We start from the raw sequence: 16,594 nt of genomic DNA, 5'->3' as shown, positions 1-16,594 counted from the left end.
GGGGGGGGGGGGGGGGGGAATCAAGCCGAGTAGGGAGGGTTTTATTCAGGATTTCATTAGCAGGGAATAGGAGATGTTTGGCCTGGCCAGCCACCTCTGGCTCTGGGACAAGAGTGTGTCTGTAACCCAGCTAAACTGTCTGTAAGGGCAAACACTGTGGCAGTTTTATGGAGTTTAACTGTGTTTCTTTATATATTCCTCTCAGACTGAGAAAGAATAAGTCCAGAGGTTGAGCTCCAGAGTTTGTTCACACTTGGAGCTGTCCTACTGCACTGCTGGATAAAAAAAGAGAGAAAAATGTGTCCTGTGTGCTTGCGAGTGCTCTTATGTGACATGGATTTAAACACTATCAGTGTTTAGCAGCCAGTAAGTTGAGACACCGGAGTATCAGGGAGGAGGCACTGTTTGTGCTTGGGTTGAATATTATCCTGAGGTTTTATGATTATAACTTCTCAAGTATCATTCTTTTCTAGAGAAACTGTGATTCTGTCTCATTTTTGGTGTTATTCTTTAATACTGAGGAGAGCATGTGGTAACATTTTAATGAAACAAAAGAAATAAATAGAAATAGAAATGTTTGGATGGTTTAGGGCATGAGACTGTTGATGTAATGTGCTCCAGGTTTGATGCTCACCGGTTGGTTGCCTCTCTGGAATTCTGGGGGGTGGAGGCTTTATTTTCTTATTTGTTGAACGTACATTTGATCTTCAGGTTATGGATTTGGCACAATTTCAATGCAAGGAGGTAAAAGCATTCTTTCAGTGCATGCATTAGTCTCCAGCAAATCCATGCACAAGCACACATGCATATTAAACTCATAGTGTCCTGCAGTTACTTGGCCCAGAAAAGACTTTGGTGAAAAATCCCTGTAAATAGCAGGACTTTATTTTGCTGGCTTTAACCTTAGCGTGTGCTTTAAGGTTTTAATGATGAGCTAGGTGACTTTATTTCACCACATACAGCCTAAATCTAACCCTAAGAGCTAAAGCTGGATTTACAGTTAACACAAGGGGGTTACGGGAGTCCAGCTGTTGATACCTGTGGTGTGGGTTTTGAGCCTCATTGATAGCACCACCACAATACTAGATGAATGTATTATACAGTACATGACCAGGGTATATTGTGCTTTAATTAATTCCCTATATTTACATTATTTCATTTACTTTTTGAGACGTGCAATGTTGGGAGCGTTCGCCTTGTTTCATTATGAATATGAGCCTGTGATGGAGACAGGTGATCGCACTTAGCTGAACGTTTTGTGTTCCTGAGAAAAAGAATCTGAGCCTTTTTTCAGTCATAATTCTTGTGTTACCAAGTAGTATCTCCGTAGCTGCCGTAGCTCCGACGTGTAGCTACATTTTTGATAAGCTATACAATGACCTTTTAATGCACAGCAATAAACGAAGGGTTAAAGTAAAGCAATTCCTTTAATGTCTAAGGTTTCTGGTTCATGTCTGCACCTGATTCAATATTCATTCATTTAGCTCTGTAAGGCCCTGATCACACAGAAAGCATTTTAGCAGCTGGGGGCACCTATTGTGATTGTTTTTAATAAGAATGAAACTTTTTGCTCGTAGTTTTTGCGTTGCGATGCGCCTCGTGTTTCTGAGCTCCAGGCGCCTGGTGTTTTTGCTGGAGCACTCCCTGAGTTGAAAAAACTTCAACTCAGAACGGAAACCCGCTCCACGTCATCTTTGCTTTTTTCCCATTGTCCAATCGGATGATTTGAGAGGCGGGCCTTCTGTGGTGGTCACAACAAGTTTACAGTTGGTAAATAATGGAGGAGATACCCCTGGATACCTAGAGGTATACAGCCCGACGATAGACAGCAGGTTGCCCCTGAGTCATCCTAAAATATGTCTGGAAACAGCCATCATTGAGGTGAAGCTCCTGGACCAACTGGTGGTACTCCCTGCGATCCACCCTCTTTTTTAGGGTCTCATGTACCCACACAGATCTCCGTTTCCTTGTGCCCAACAAACTATTTACTGACAGCCACTCACCCTCAACTAGAGCTACAGCAAGTACCCTGTGCCTTAACATTTCAGGAACTAGATACTAATTACTGTCAAATGAATAAAATAAATAAACAGTAGATTGATTACACAGGAAGGTTAGGAGGTGATGGGGTGGTTGCCTGGCAACAATAAAAAGGAACAGCAAGCGTTTTTTTTTTGTTTTTTTTACTAGAGGCATTCAGTAAAAAAAAAAAAAAAGCAGTGTGGCCCCGCTTGCGTTTTGCAGCCTGCAAAATGCGCTCCATGTGATCTGGGCTTCAAACTGTCAGCTGTGGTACACTCCCTGACCCCAGTCATCTCTATAGTAATTATTAGCACAGTTTATCTATTGTAATTAACAGTAACTGTGAATCTGAAGTTTGGAGCAGAGAATCCTAACAGATGTCAACAAAACTATGATGTGTGTGCATGAGAAATGAACATGTACAGAACAGACTGATTTATTGCCACTGCTGTTGATACACCTGAACTGTGTTTACTGAGACCAGGTGTGGCCTATCAACCGCCCCAGGAAAACAAAAAATGTACGGGCTCAAGCCATTAAGTCTAAGAGTGGTTGAGACTTTCAGCCACGATTTATAGCAAAAGATTATCAGTGGAGTCTTTTTCCCATTTTCTCCGCTGAAAAGTCGGATTCTCTTTACCGCAGCTATCACTACCCTTATTACTCTCTCTGCTCTCCAGAAATGGATGGATTCAACAGGTCCACTTCTTTGGAGGATGTTAAAAGCCATTCTGTGAAATGTAAAGACACTGAAGTAGCTGAAGAGAGAAGGGTAAAAGACAAAATGGAACTGAAATGTGTTTAAAGATCACAGATCGATTCATACTGACTGCGTAAAGGTATTCAGGGGTGGAATTTCCCTTTAACGTGCCTGACCTGCACTGCCCTGAGACAAAAAATAGAGCCGGTAAAAGATACAAGGAGAAGAGCGAGGAAGGAAGCGCGAGAGGAGAGAGAGATAGGAGGAAGCAGCTAAGTAGGATAAGGAACAACATATGGGGAAATCCCTCAGGCCATTCTTTCAATTATCTCTCTGGTCCCTGGTGTAGGGATCACTAGCCCACCAACGCACAACCCCCCCACACACCCCACCACCTCACACAAAATGAGAATAAGAAACACGCCGACCAAATCCCCATGTTGATGTTAATAATGATATCATGCATTTAATGCACAGAAAACATGCAAATAATGATTGGGTGTTAGATATATCTCATTATAAAAATATATTCGGTTTGTGAACACAAAGCATTATCATATTTCTTGTTAACATACAAACAAGAACCAGTCTGAATAAAATCCGGAGGTGCTCAACAAGATTTTAATTTGTTTACATGTAAACAATTGAAGCTTATTAGATTTGATTTTTTCTGCCACATATTTTTACCCCAGACCACCCAGAACAGGATAAGATGAGGTAATTAAATGCAAAATTCATTACAGATGACTAATGAATGTTGTTAAGATGTGTGCCATAAAATAACTGGCATTAAAAATCTAATCTTATTCATCAATAAAACACAACAAGCATCCTAATTATACTGGATCAATTTGTGTGTAATTTAAAGAGAAAGAGATAATGGAATTCATAGTGTCGGTATCTGTGACAGCATGTAGGTGTAGGTGTAACAAATGCTGACAACATCTGCCCGCGTGTGATGCACTGACTAACTCAATGTCCCTTACCCACACTGTGTAAACAGCCTGACACAAGGACATCACGGGTCAGCAGGTTCTGTGTAGAAAGGCTCCCACACAGGTCAGCTAATGATCCTTAAGCTACAAACAGGCCCCAAGAAACCAACTCAGACCAGAATTCCAACGTGTTTTTCACCAAAACACACAGATTTTTTTTCTTATCACGAGAAAAGAGCATGTTACAAGAGAATACATTTAACAACAGGCAGACTATAATTAGAGTTTGCATCACATCGCTCACCAACCCACAAAATCCTGCAAAAACACAAAATCCTGCAGTTCAAAAATAGTTTTCTTCGCTAATACATAATATGCTCAAATGGAGGAAAAGTGTTAAATTGGGGTGAAAAAGTGAAGACAGAAATGCTGCCTACAAGAAGTGTATACTCTGCAGAAAGCTGGAGGTAAGGGAACTTTGTAACTTCAAGTGAACCGCTGAAACTTGTGCACACCAGCACATAACACTGTTTTCTTTTCTCACAAGTTCTGGACAGTTTTTAAGAATATCATTTCCCTCAGTTACACATGAGATGTGTTGATGCTAGTCAAAAAATAAAAATCAAACATATTTATATTGACATATTCGGTCTGATTTAATGGAGACAGCTGCACAGATGATGATGATTTTATACCTTATATTTATATTTACTATTGTTGTCTAGTCACTTTATTAACTTTTCATGTGTATTACGGAATTGTTTGATTTTATGATCTATGGATACATTGCTGCTTGTTTTTTTAACTGTGTCTTGTAAGGTGTCCTTAAATGCTTTGAAAGGCACCTATAAATAAAACGCATTAGTATTATTATTTCAAATAATCTTAATGAGATTGATGGGCAACTTCTGGATCCAAACTTCTGGATAAATTCTTTATAATTTTATAACTTTATAATTCTAAACAGTATGCAGTGTTTATACAGCCTGTCAACCCCAACTTGCTTAGACTGAAACACACTTGGTACAACTCCATTTTTGACACCTACATTAAATTTATGTAATAAATTGTAATTTAGATAGAAGCTTAAAGTGCTGTGCACAAAATTGCAAAACCTGTAATGCCCAACCATGCACCTAAACATCAGGTACATGTATAAAATATCAACACACGCACTGTTTTCATCTTTCAACCTGGTGTGTTATGATGTACTAAGTGAAGTGAACATTCACTGTATACTTGGAGACCACCGTCCACGTAATGCAGAGATACTGGCATTAGTAAAACATAGACAGCATCTCCTTCTGTCTCCAGAAACTAGAACAGCTTCACGGCCAGGGGCCATACCCTCTGCACTGCACATTACACACGCGCACACAAACACACACTTAAAATAGCTAACAGCTAGAGGTTGCGCTCTTTGTCTCTCCCTTTTCATCCCACCAATAAAGTCTTTGTCAGGCACTTAGCACGGGGTTCTAAAAGCCAACACGCTGATACCCGGAGCTGTACATCTCAAAGAGTTGTGCTATCAGTCCGAGTCTTAGGATTTTTTTTTTTTAAGCCCTCGGTATTTCAGTTGCTGCCTCCTACAAGTAAATTTAGCTCTAAACATGATTTGCCAAAACATCTGCGCACTAACTGGAATGATGTTTGCTGCCAGACAATATTAGCTCATTGGACATTCTATCAGGAAGTGTTGGGGACTATTGGAGCCCTCAGCAATTTCCGCGGTGTAACTGTTTGAGGTAGAGGGCTCTGACAGGAGCTTTTAAGAGGCAGAGAATCCATTAGACAAGGGTCGCTACAAAGTGGCCAACTATTAAAAATGCAGCAGCACCATTATTCCCTGACCCAGCCTACAACTTCTGTCTCCTTCACTGCATCGCTCTTTATTTCCCTTTGGATCTCGATCTCCCTTTTTTTCTTCCTCTTCTTTTGAATTCTTGCTACCGCCATCTGTTATCTTTCTGATATATCTCACTCTGCTCTCCTTCACAGGCCTTTTTTCTCCTGCATCCTCCTTTCTCTCTCCCTCCTCCACATATTTTCTATTACAAACCTGGCAGGGGTGAGCCTCTCTCACCCCCTCCGTGCATGTGCTGACCCGCTGAAGCTTTTTGACTCCTATTCAACGTAGCGAGGCACCGGTCAGTGTCCGCTACTGTACCGGGACAAGAATAGAACAGCCCACGGAGAATAATAAATGGACATATATGGGTGGTTAGGAGAGTCCCTTTTAAGCAGTAAAAACTACCCAGGCCCGGCAAACTGAACAGATGGTAGGAGAGAGAGAGCAGAACACAGTGGGAGAGAGGCAGAGAAAAAGCAGGGGAAGGAGGGAGCAAGAGTGCTGGGTAGGGCATCAGAAGAAGGCAACATAAGGCTATTCTCCATTCTCTACATTGGCATATGATGCTATCAAGAGCAGAGCCCAGATCCAAACACAATAGCTGGGTCTTAAACAACGCGGCACATGATAATATTGTCGGTTGTAAAACTACAACTGATGCAGGCAGGCAGATGTGTGAGGAGAAACAGGGCATGAGCAGAATGCCTGCCGTGCTATAAAACCCTATACCCTCTGTTTACTTTGCACACACACACACACACTATTCAGTTTCTGTGTGTGTGTGTGTGTGTGTGTGTGTGTGTGTGTGTGTGTGTGTGTGTGTGATGTGTGCTGCATAATTTATGGTTGCTGTTTCTGCTAAGGTGAAGTACTTTATGTTTGACAAGAGAAGGAACAGAAGCTTGGAAGGAAACAAGGAAGGAAGGAAGTGATAGTAAAAGGAGGAGAGAAAGAATTAGTTTTTTGGTGTATTCGCGCGTGTCTCCGTATTGTGTGCCCTCTTCCCCTCCTACCTTTACGATGTTTACTCATTGCAGCTAAGCCAAACACTGACCACATTTATCCAGCGCATAATAGAGAGTAATTGAATGTGAAAGGCTCATTTTTGAAGGATGGAATATTCTATTTAGATGTCCGGGCGTGTCCACATGTGCCATTACTTTGATATCAGTTGAATGCTGTTTCTCATTACCCTAATTAAAGCTGCTCGTGTGCCACTGAGCGTATTAGCACACTGATCTGCAGCGCACTAATGATCGGCTGGTTGATAATGCGACTTTTTTTCCTTTTTCATTCAGCTTCCCTCTTATCTCGCTCTTAACGATTATCATCAAAGATTCACATGCTCAGTCAATCATCAACAGAGGCTGAAAAGATTAAAAAGTTGAATAGCTCGACTACATTCAGAGGCATAGCCATGCATGCATGTACAGACGAGGGCTCATGCGTGGAGAGAGACGTACAATCATGTGCAAAGTGAAAGTAGAGCAAATCATGTTTGAGATAAGAGGTAAAAGGGGATGTGAGATGGACTGGAATGTATCCTAAGAGTTTGAGTATATGTTAACTAAAGAAAAGGAAGAGGTGACCAGCTGATCAAACTGTTTCCAAATATAATTTCTGATTATCAAAGGCTTTATGGTGGGAAAGAACAAATGTATGTAAAATTTGCCTTGTCAAAACCAAGCAGCCATGTACGTCCTGAATGCCGCTTTTCATTTCTAAAAAAAAAAAAGGCAACATGTCAGATTTTGTTACTATTGCTGTGAAATCTGCAGTTATTACACATCCCACCGCAACCACAGGAAAAGACTCAAAACATCACAGCAACAATCACAAGCTACGATAATTTGTTTTGCTCTTTCTTTTGGTCCAATTAGGGATTTCACAGACTGGATTCCCTGAAAAATGTAAGAAAAATGCTTTTAGTAGATTATTAAATCATGGCCTCTGCGCAACAGAACGGGCATCAACAATATGCCAACTAAAAGCAGCACACAGAGGCAATTGAGAAAATTTTAAACACTGATTGTACTTAAAGGAAAACTTCAGCCACAAAATGATCATTTCTATATCAATTACTCACCCCGTGTTACACTGAAATTGTGCAAAAAAATTGCTTCTCTCACATGCCACAGCAAAACTATCAAAACATCTGTTTACAGCTGGATAAATGAGACGTGGATTGTACTGCATACGTTATGTAAGAGTTTGTAAACAGATGTTTTGATATGAAGCTGTAGCGAAAGTTCAGTCAGGAAGACAATACTTTTCATGCTCAGGCTGTAAGATTCTTTCTCACCCTGCCACTAACTCCTTGCACGTATGCTCACTCACTATCTCTAGGTGTCTGGGTAGAGTCATCAGCTGATTCACAATCAACCAATAGCACAGCAACACACCTTTTCTGTCAGCCTATCATCTTACTGCTCTATTATTTTAAATATGGTTCTTTCTCTGCTGTACTTCTGTCTTGCTGCAGTCATGTCCACGATCCACGTCCCCATCACCACCTTGTCTTTACGGATTCATCAGCCTCATCTGCCTCAGCAGCCTCAGAGTCATCAGCCGCCACCACCACCACCACCATCAGTGTCTGGACTCCATGGGGGGGATTTATCCTGCTGCCGCTCAGATGTTCCTCAAACACAAATAATCTCCCTCTGGTGTCCAAGCACCAAAGACTTAATGAGCACAAGTCATCTGTTAATCTGTACACTCATATTCTGTATTAAATATTATCTTTACTTCATTCTTCTGTCTCTCCTGATTGAAATAGTTTTGCTGTTGTTAAATACTGACCCCTTTACTTCTTTTTATTTTTAAAAAAAATATCTGCTGATGTTTTCACCTTGTTAGTCATACTTTTCTATATACTATAGTCTCGCTCACCAGACCTTTCTCAAGAAAAGAAAGGTCTGGCTGGGAGAAAAAAACGCCCCGGCTGCTTGTATTTCTTTCAACCAATCACAATCGTTCTGGGTGGTGCCACAGCAACGGTGCGCTTGCAAAAATATTGCCAGGGGGGAAACAGGTTTTGGTGTAACATGCCCACAAAAATATCGCCTACAGGACGCGAACCATGGCAGAAAAATGGCTACATCCCTGCAAGATCAAACACTGCAAAAGTTAGTAAAGGACGTGTTGAAAACTGCAACCGGAGGTGGGCGGGACTTCAGCGGGTGGCTCGTTCCGCCCAATTAGAGGCTGATCTATGCAGCGAACTTCCGCCTGCTCAGACTATATACACTATAGATTTTATTAATTATTTATTAACTCTCGCATTTGTGTCTTATCTAATATTCAAATATATGTATAATATATGTTTAATTTTGTCTTTGCTGGTCTGCGCCATTTGAGGACAAATTTGTATTTTATGTTGTGCTTGTATAATGACAATAAAGTTCTTCTACTTCAAGTCTTCAAGAACTTTCACTGTTTTTGGATTCTTAGTTCACAGGGGAGGCATGCAAGAAGAACAACATTCTTGTCACAAATTTAACATAATACGGAGTGAGTAACTGATATGGAAATGATCATTGTGTCGGTGTAGTATTCCTTTAAGAATGATAGATTTGAGCTATTGCTTGTTCCTCCAGCTATACCCTCTGGTTAAATTTTAACAAATCACACAGAGAACCCAACAATGCAGCTGCGCTTCAGCATTAACCCTCCCTCTGATCCCCTCAAACCCTCTTACAGCCATGATGAAGGGCCACTAGGCTCACATAAGAGAGCATGCTGCCCCTCCCCGCCCCCTGCTAATGTACACTAACTGTACCTATAGCCCATTATGGAGGCAGAGCAAGAGCAATTCTCTGTTTAATAGCCGCACATTTACACACACTCCGTCATCTGGCTAAGCATTGTTAGTTTAAGCAAGTCATTTCATAACTGCCTTTGTGTGAAGGTGGTGCGCTTTTGAGTGTGTTTAAAGATTGCTATTGTAAGGCAGTGAAGGCAGTTCACATACACACACACACACACACACACACACACACACACACACACACACACATGATTGATTTCCACAGGAGGAGAGCCTCCACTCTCTGGAATCAAGATTAATAAGAGGCCATTTACATCTCCAATCAGATCAGTGAGCAAGACAGAGAGAGACAGAGAGAGGTGGAACATGTGAGAAAGAGCTAAAAAAAGACTACACAATAAATACAACCGGTAAGTCTTTGTCTGCTCTTGTACACTGTACACAAAGAAAAGAAGCTGAAAACCACCTGCACACCCACATTCACACCCACAAACCTTTACACACACACAAACACACACACTCCTCATATTTAAAGTCAGAGAGCAGCACAGGCAGATCAAACACTGGGCCGTTGTCAAGGTCCATATAGATGTATAACTGAGCTATTCTGTGGGGCCTGAGACACACACACACACACACACACGCAGACACACACATTAACACAGGATACACACATGCACTTCCAGACTTGCACACAAAAAAAGTGAGCAAATGAATTCAGACCACGCTTGCACACGTATTGACGGACAAAGTTACAGGCTCATGTACAGTCACGGATACAGAGCTGATATACAGGATGCAGGTTTTATTCATATATGGATAGATATGCGAACACACACACACATACACACATGCGGGAACAGTTGAGGGGGAACACTGGGGATTGTAGGATCCAATTTGATTTGACCTTGACAGCAGAGGCAGGGAGGGAGGGCTGGTGGGAGGGAGGGATGGAGGGATGGATGGAGTGTAAGGAATGAAGTGATGGTCCAGACCAGATGCCTGTTGCAGATACTTCAGAGAAATTAGATGACCTTGAACTGATAGGGATAAATCATAGAACAAGAGACAGCAGCGTGACATGGTGACATCTGCACACATAAAACGGCATGACAGACGCGCATCAAACATTGAAGTTAATCTTACGTACGTGTGCGTACAGTGTAATATCTCGTGTAATAAACCAACAAATCACACAAGGAATTCTATTGGATGTTCCTTGATTCACTGACAGGGCTAATTAGAATGCTGCTTTGTCATCGCCAGAAAATTAAATATGATTCACTTTTTAGTTCATTATAAACCCGATGCAATCACAACCTGTTTTTTTTTTTACAAGTTTAAATATGCAGTATTAATGCAACCACAAAATGAATCATGAAAATGCTGCCAAAAACACTGGCTGTTTTTTTCGAGCATGATTTGTTTAAAAAAATATATAATTTATCAAGATGAATTGTGTTTTTGTCATTTTAATTATATTCAAGGAAAAAGGAATTAAAATAAGAAACACTTTTGCCAAGAGACAATTACCATATAGATCCTTGAAGTTTCTTTCATTAAAAGGACATTTAGAAACAACACAGTTGATATTATCCAGCAGCAGACATGCATTTGCTCTCCCAGATTAGCAAACAAAAAGGCGTGCTTCATCACTGGAGATGTTGTTTATTACAACCAAATCACAGATGTGCATTAACAAACAGTCTCCAGCTTCTGTTTGCTCTTCTTGAGCACATTCTTAAAAGCATCAGACAGCGCCCAGATGTGAGTGTGCGCCGCTCCGAGATCAGCAGATAAGTCAGTGATGTCGACATGGTGCAAGTACAATCTGCACATGTCATCTGCAAATATATCCTGCAGTTAATTGGAAATATTAATCTTATTTTTGTGAACTAAAGCTGAAGAGCTGGCACAGTAGATGTGCTTAAGCCAGTGAATAAAGTGCTACATTCTAGTCAGGGTGTACTTGACTGAGCTGAATCAGTGAAAGGATCTTATATCAAAAATTTAAACTTTAATTTGTTCCTAAACCAGTAGCCTATAATTATTTCAAAACTGCAACCTGTATATCGCTAATTACAGACGTGTGGAGCTGATCGGACAGACTGATATTTCAGCAAATCTTTTGGTTGATCAGTATCAGCTGCATTAAACCCTCCAAACACCTCTATTATTTGTTGATTGGATCTCAATATCTCTACCAGCTGTCATCTGTGTATAGTTGTCACAAACTAACACTATCCACACTTGTGGCAGTGTGGCATTTGTTATAAAAAGTTAACAAGCAGTGAAAACGTCTTAACTGTGGAACTATTCTAAATTAGAAAATGAAAGCAGCCAAACATCCACTTGTAATCTTTGTGTTTTGTGAGGTGGCAGTCACAGCTTCTTTGAACGTGGCAAATTTATTTATTTAAATGTTATTTTTAGGGTCTTTTTGGGCAGCAGTTTAGGAATTACAAGAGATATTTATACTTTTACAGCTTAAACAGATTTAAGTGTGGAGATGCAGAGCTATTAGGGATAGTCTCAGGTATGTCGTGTTCACTGCAGCTGTCTAAAAAAGAAAAATATAATTATGAGATTGGTCAGTGCTGACAGGATGCTCAGTGTCAAACCATTTGGATTGAAATCTAGGAAAAGAAACTTGACTAAGGCAATCCTATGTGGTGTTAGGTATAGGTAACACTATATAGGACTTCACATTCAAAGTAGATGTGTTGCTTTTGGTCTGCAAATGCATCATGCAGTCTGCCTTTGGTTCAAGGTTCAACCTATTTTTAACAGTGGAGCAATCATTTTCTTACCTGTTCTTCCCACACTGTGTCCACCCAATAGCAAGATCTCTCTATTCTCATAGCATCCCACTCCTACACTTTTATCTTTGCATCTCTCTCCATCTCTCTTGCCTACTGACATGTACACATTTACTAAATATTGCAGCAAACCTGCCAACTCCTCACACTTACTATCACACAAAAGAAAAACAAATGAATCACAGCAGACAAAGGGAATGGCGATATGATGCAGGAGCCATCGATCAGGCCTTAGCAATCCATTTTCCTCTTCTTGGTGGTAGAGGACTCAGAGAGGGAAATATCTTGTGTGTGTTTGTGTGTGTGGATCTGTGCATGCATGTTTTGTGTGACTGAGAGGAAGAATAAAAGTGAAAGAACACAGACAAGAAACTGAGCTCATTTTTCTGTGCTCTTAGCAATCGGAAAAGTGCATTAGGTTCCATCAATCACATCTTTAACATGGTATCAGGGGTGAGTATGGGTCTGGGGAAAGCCAGTGAAGGGAGGGGTAGAGGGTAGGTGGGTGTGGGGTGACAGAGTGGGAGAGGGACAAAGTAGGAGAGAAAACAAGGGCTGAGGGAAGGGTGGGCCTCATGCCCTGAACTTGAACTTGGAGCTGGTGGGGTCAGAGAGGGGAGGATGGGGTCAAGTGTTCAGTGTGGATGGAGGAAAAACCCAGCTGCGTGACACCAATATCTCCCCACTCAGAGACAGATGGGTGAGAGGGGATATGGTGCCATTTAGCAAGCTGTCTTACAAGGCAATTTCAGCATCCATCTCGGTGCTTTTTCAAACACTTTCATCATAGGGCCTAAAGTGAGTAAATTTTGGTCTTTTTCAGGCTTGGTAAAAGACAATCTTAGTCTTTACATATGCTACATTCGGACCCCTTTTTCGATCCTGGTACATAGATCAAGGAACATGACACAACTGAGGTAGGAATAACTTGTAAATCAAACACTTGTGACTGCTGGAAAATGGAATTTTGTCTTGATTTGGTGCTGATTGGGAGGGAGATTTTAAGCGGCAGCAGATAGAGAATTAATTCAAATGAGGATTGCAAGAGACAGTTACAAGATGGAAAAACAGATGTGTATTTGCAATGCAAAGACACGTTTATTCCCTTTGAGTCTAGAGGGGTAAAATAGGTCAACCTCGCTGACCATCCTACCTTGGTCTGGAGATAGTGGGGGTAATAGTAGGTGTAGTGGGGGTACATTGGCTGCTGCTCCAAACGTTTTCCCATGTAGCTGGAATCCAATTGAAGGTCCTGGAGGCTGGAGATAGGAGCTCGAAGGTGGCGTACGATCACTCTGAGAGGCTGGCCTGGATCCTTCAGACGACTGTTTCCAAGAGTGGAGGATGCAGACAGAGAACGTTCTCCTCTTACTGAGGTGTGTGTGTGTGTGTGATGAACGCGCAGAGGAAGGGAGGGATAGGAGGACAGATAGTACTTGGGATTTTAGTCTGTCTACTTGTCTGGGAGCTCACAGGGAACCTCACAAAGAGAGAGACAGGTCTGCAAAGAGAGATGGAGAGAATCCGGACTGACAGCAAAAAAGGGGGGGCTGAGGGGTAGAAGGGGGTGAGGAAAGGAAAGGAAAATATGAAAGGATAGTAGGAGGCAACACAGGAAACAATAGAGGGAATTGAAGAGCAGGACGGAGAGAGGGTAAGAGGAAAAGGGAAGAAGAGGATGAGGATGAGGAGGAGGAGAAGGAGGAGGAGAAGGGAGGAATGGATGGGATCCGGTTGCCGGTTCCTTGCACTCTCCGCTCTAAAAATCAGACCCACTCTTCTTCTCTGCTGCCCTGAACATGCCCCTCAATTTGCTTTCCGGCGTCTCTTACTCTTGTCTCTCTCCGTCTCTTTTTCTCTTCCTGTGTATCCGTTTCCCTGTTTCGTTCTTGCTCCCTCTCTCTCTCTCTCTCACACCAGGCGAGACCCTGATCCCACCGGGAGCTCGGCTGTATCCTGGAGGACACACGCTGTCCTCTGCTCTATCCTCAAAAGACAGTGAAATCAGCGATGAACTCACACATGGATGTGGAGCTAGAGAGAGGAGGAGAGGAGGAGGAGGACGAGGAGGAGGAGTAGAGAGGGTGGTCTGGAGCTGAAGCTGTGACTGCCTTTCTTCTCACTCTCTCTCACTCCCTCCCTCTTTTGTTAAGCTCCGGGGATAGATAGGTAGATATCGCAGGAGCCCGGCGCGGAGGATGAGCGAAAAAGAAAAAGCCTCGGTAAAAACTCCTCTCGCTCAGGAAGAAGCAGATAGTCCTATCCAGACGCGCTCTCACACAGAGGAAAATCCCCTCTGATCCACAAGGTGCCTCCTCCAACTCTTTTCTTCTCTTCCCCTCTGCGATCCCTCTCTTTCTTCTCAAGCTCTCTCCCTGACGGCTTGCTTCCCACTGCGCCTGGCAGCCGTCACTGTGTGTGTGTGGTGGTGGTGGCGGCGGAGGTGGTGGTGGTGTGTGGAGTGTGTTTGTGTGGCTGTTGCCGTCTGCTCCACTCTGCGTGCTGAGGCATAGAGGGGCTCGGCTTCAGCGCAGCTACGCTCCTCCCTCCCTCTCTCTCTTCCTCTCTCTGTCTGTGTCTCTCAGCCTCTGTGTTTTTCATGGAACTATAGAACAGTGGGAGTGGTTGGTCCTGCCCTCGTTCAAGCCCTGGGGTGTATGTGCGTGTGTGTGTGTGTGTGTGTGTGTGTGTGTGTTCGCACTAAATAGAAACTGAGAGAAAAAGAGAGACAGAGATGGGCTGTTCTGCTGGCAGAAAGGCGGAGCTGTGGAGAGAGTATGAGGAGCAGGAGCTAGGGTAAAGGGTGAGAAGAGGATACACGAGGAGCAGAATTTGGAAACAGAGAGGCCCCCCTACTGGCACTCTATAGGTGCAGCAATGGCATATTTTCCATAATAAAAGCTGTCTTTGGATTCCTTAAACTGAGTAACATAATAATCACATCTTCCATTTTATCTTAAATATCATTAAATCACACTTTTTTTATGCAGCATCTCACAATCAGCTTGTATAACCAGCATACACACTTATAAATAAATGCATGCACACATGCTTGAGTGGCCCTCCAAAACGTGTGCCCGAATGCCTCAGTGCACACGCTCCCACTCACACATGCCCAGTAAAGGGCCCAACATAGAGTGTAGTTCAGCGGTTGTGTGGCACAGTGACCCACTGACACAGTGCTGCCTGTTATGTGATGTAACCAGGTTTAAGTAGTGCTCTTACATAAGCACAGTGAGCCATGCATGAAAAAGACTGCTCTGCCCTCTGACTGCAGCTGTGTGTGTGTGTGTGTGTGTGTGTATGTGTATGTGTGTGTGTGAAGGAGACGAGGGTTGGCAGACAATGCAAGTTCACTGCAGTGGAAAAAGGGGGCACGAGAACAGAATGCAAACACAAAACCTCCTCTAAGATAAGGGCTTTATTTCTTGCGGGCAATTAAACTACTTTACAGACGGTGTTACGAAAACACATCACTGTCTTTGTGCTATTGTGCGCCCGTCTGAGAGTTTTTTGTCACTATGCCCACATGTCTGTCTGTATTTTCATAGCATTCTTCTGTCAGCTTATACAATACGCAATAATGATATGTTTGGCTCAGAGGTGCACTAACTACAAAACATCTTCCAGTGCAGCACAGAGAAGGCTGCTGTGTAAAAATTAAAAATACAAGCAGCGTAGAGGTAGTCGCCCACAACGCAGTGCTTTAGTCAAGGCATCTTGGATTTCTCAAAAGTGATTTCTGATGTAAGACAATTCTGTTTGTCTGACCGCTCACCAAAAAAAAGCTTGTTGATCCTGATAAGGACTTGCCAGACAAGATAAGGAGCAAGGACAGCAATTACACTGGCACCAGCCCCCTCACAACATACTAATCACTGTAAAGTATGCATAAACGCCCTGGAGGATGACTGTAAATGCTACTACAGGTTTCAGAAACATTGTGTGCACCACAGATGATGACAGTATTTACAGTTTATAGCTTGAAACTATGAAACTACAATGCTGTCACTATAGTTTGGGATTATCTTAATTAGGTTTCAGGCTCATCGAGAGAATTTTAACTTGAAAATTGTCTTCTCAGCACCAGTGTGAGAAACAGCTCTCTGAGTCAAAACCCATAACACAGCGCTGCTGTAACATTATGCCTGGAGGCGGGCCTGGACTTAGGGAATCACTTGTATTTTCATTTTCATCTGTATTGCCTATTAACCATGTGACAAATTTAGTTAATAATTCAATAGATTGAAACAAGAGAATAATCAGGACTGTATACATTACATGCTGTAATTAGCAGTCTATACAGTTAGCATTTTTAGCCATGCATTGCTCCAATTAGTTCTTCAAAGTATTTTTGTTTTTGACAGTCTCGTGCTGCAGTTTAACCTTGAGTGCTGTTGATATAGTGCCTGTAGCTTTTACAAAGTTTTTCAAAGCCATCTGAATAACCTTGTGATAGCATGTTTTATGATCATAATTATCATATATTAACAGAGG

At 42.2% G+C, this 16,594-nt stretch overlaps 1 protein-coding gene across 3 annotated transcripts in view; it reads right to left on the bottom strand.

The window, feature by feature from the left end:
* LOC126392524 (RNA-binding motif, single-stranded-interacting protein 3-like) overlaps window positions 1-14,640 on the bottom strand; it is a 152,803-nt gene extending 138,163 nt beyond the window's left edge. For all 3 annotated transcript variants that reach the window (XM_050047955.1, XM_050047957.1, XM_050047956.1), the window contains exon 1: window positions 13,251-14,640. In XM_050047955.1, the coding sequence (XP_049903912.1) occupies window positions 13,251-13,325 (75 nt within the window). In that variant the 5' untranslated portion in view covers window positions 13,326-14,640. The remainder of the gene's footprint in view (window positions 1-13,250) is intronic.
* Window positions 14,641-16,594: the final 1,954 nt, after the last annotated feature.

The sequence above is a fragment of the Epinephelus moara genome, chromosome 6 (assembly GCF_006386435.1).
Source record: "Epinephelus moara isolate mb chromosome 6, YSFRI_EMoa_1.0, whole genome shotgun sequence".
NCBI classification, from domain to species: domain Eukaryota; kingdom Metazoa; phylum Chordata; class Actinopteri; order Perciformes; family Serranidae; genus Epinephelus; species Epinephelus moara.
Note: the sequence above shows the minus strand (reverse complement) of the source record. Positions and strands in the feature narration are given on the sequence as shown.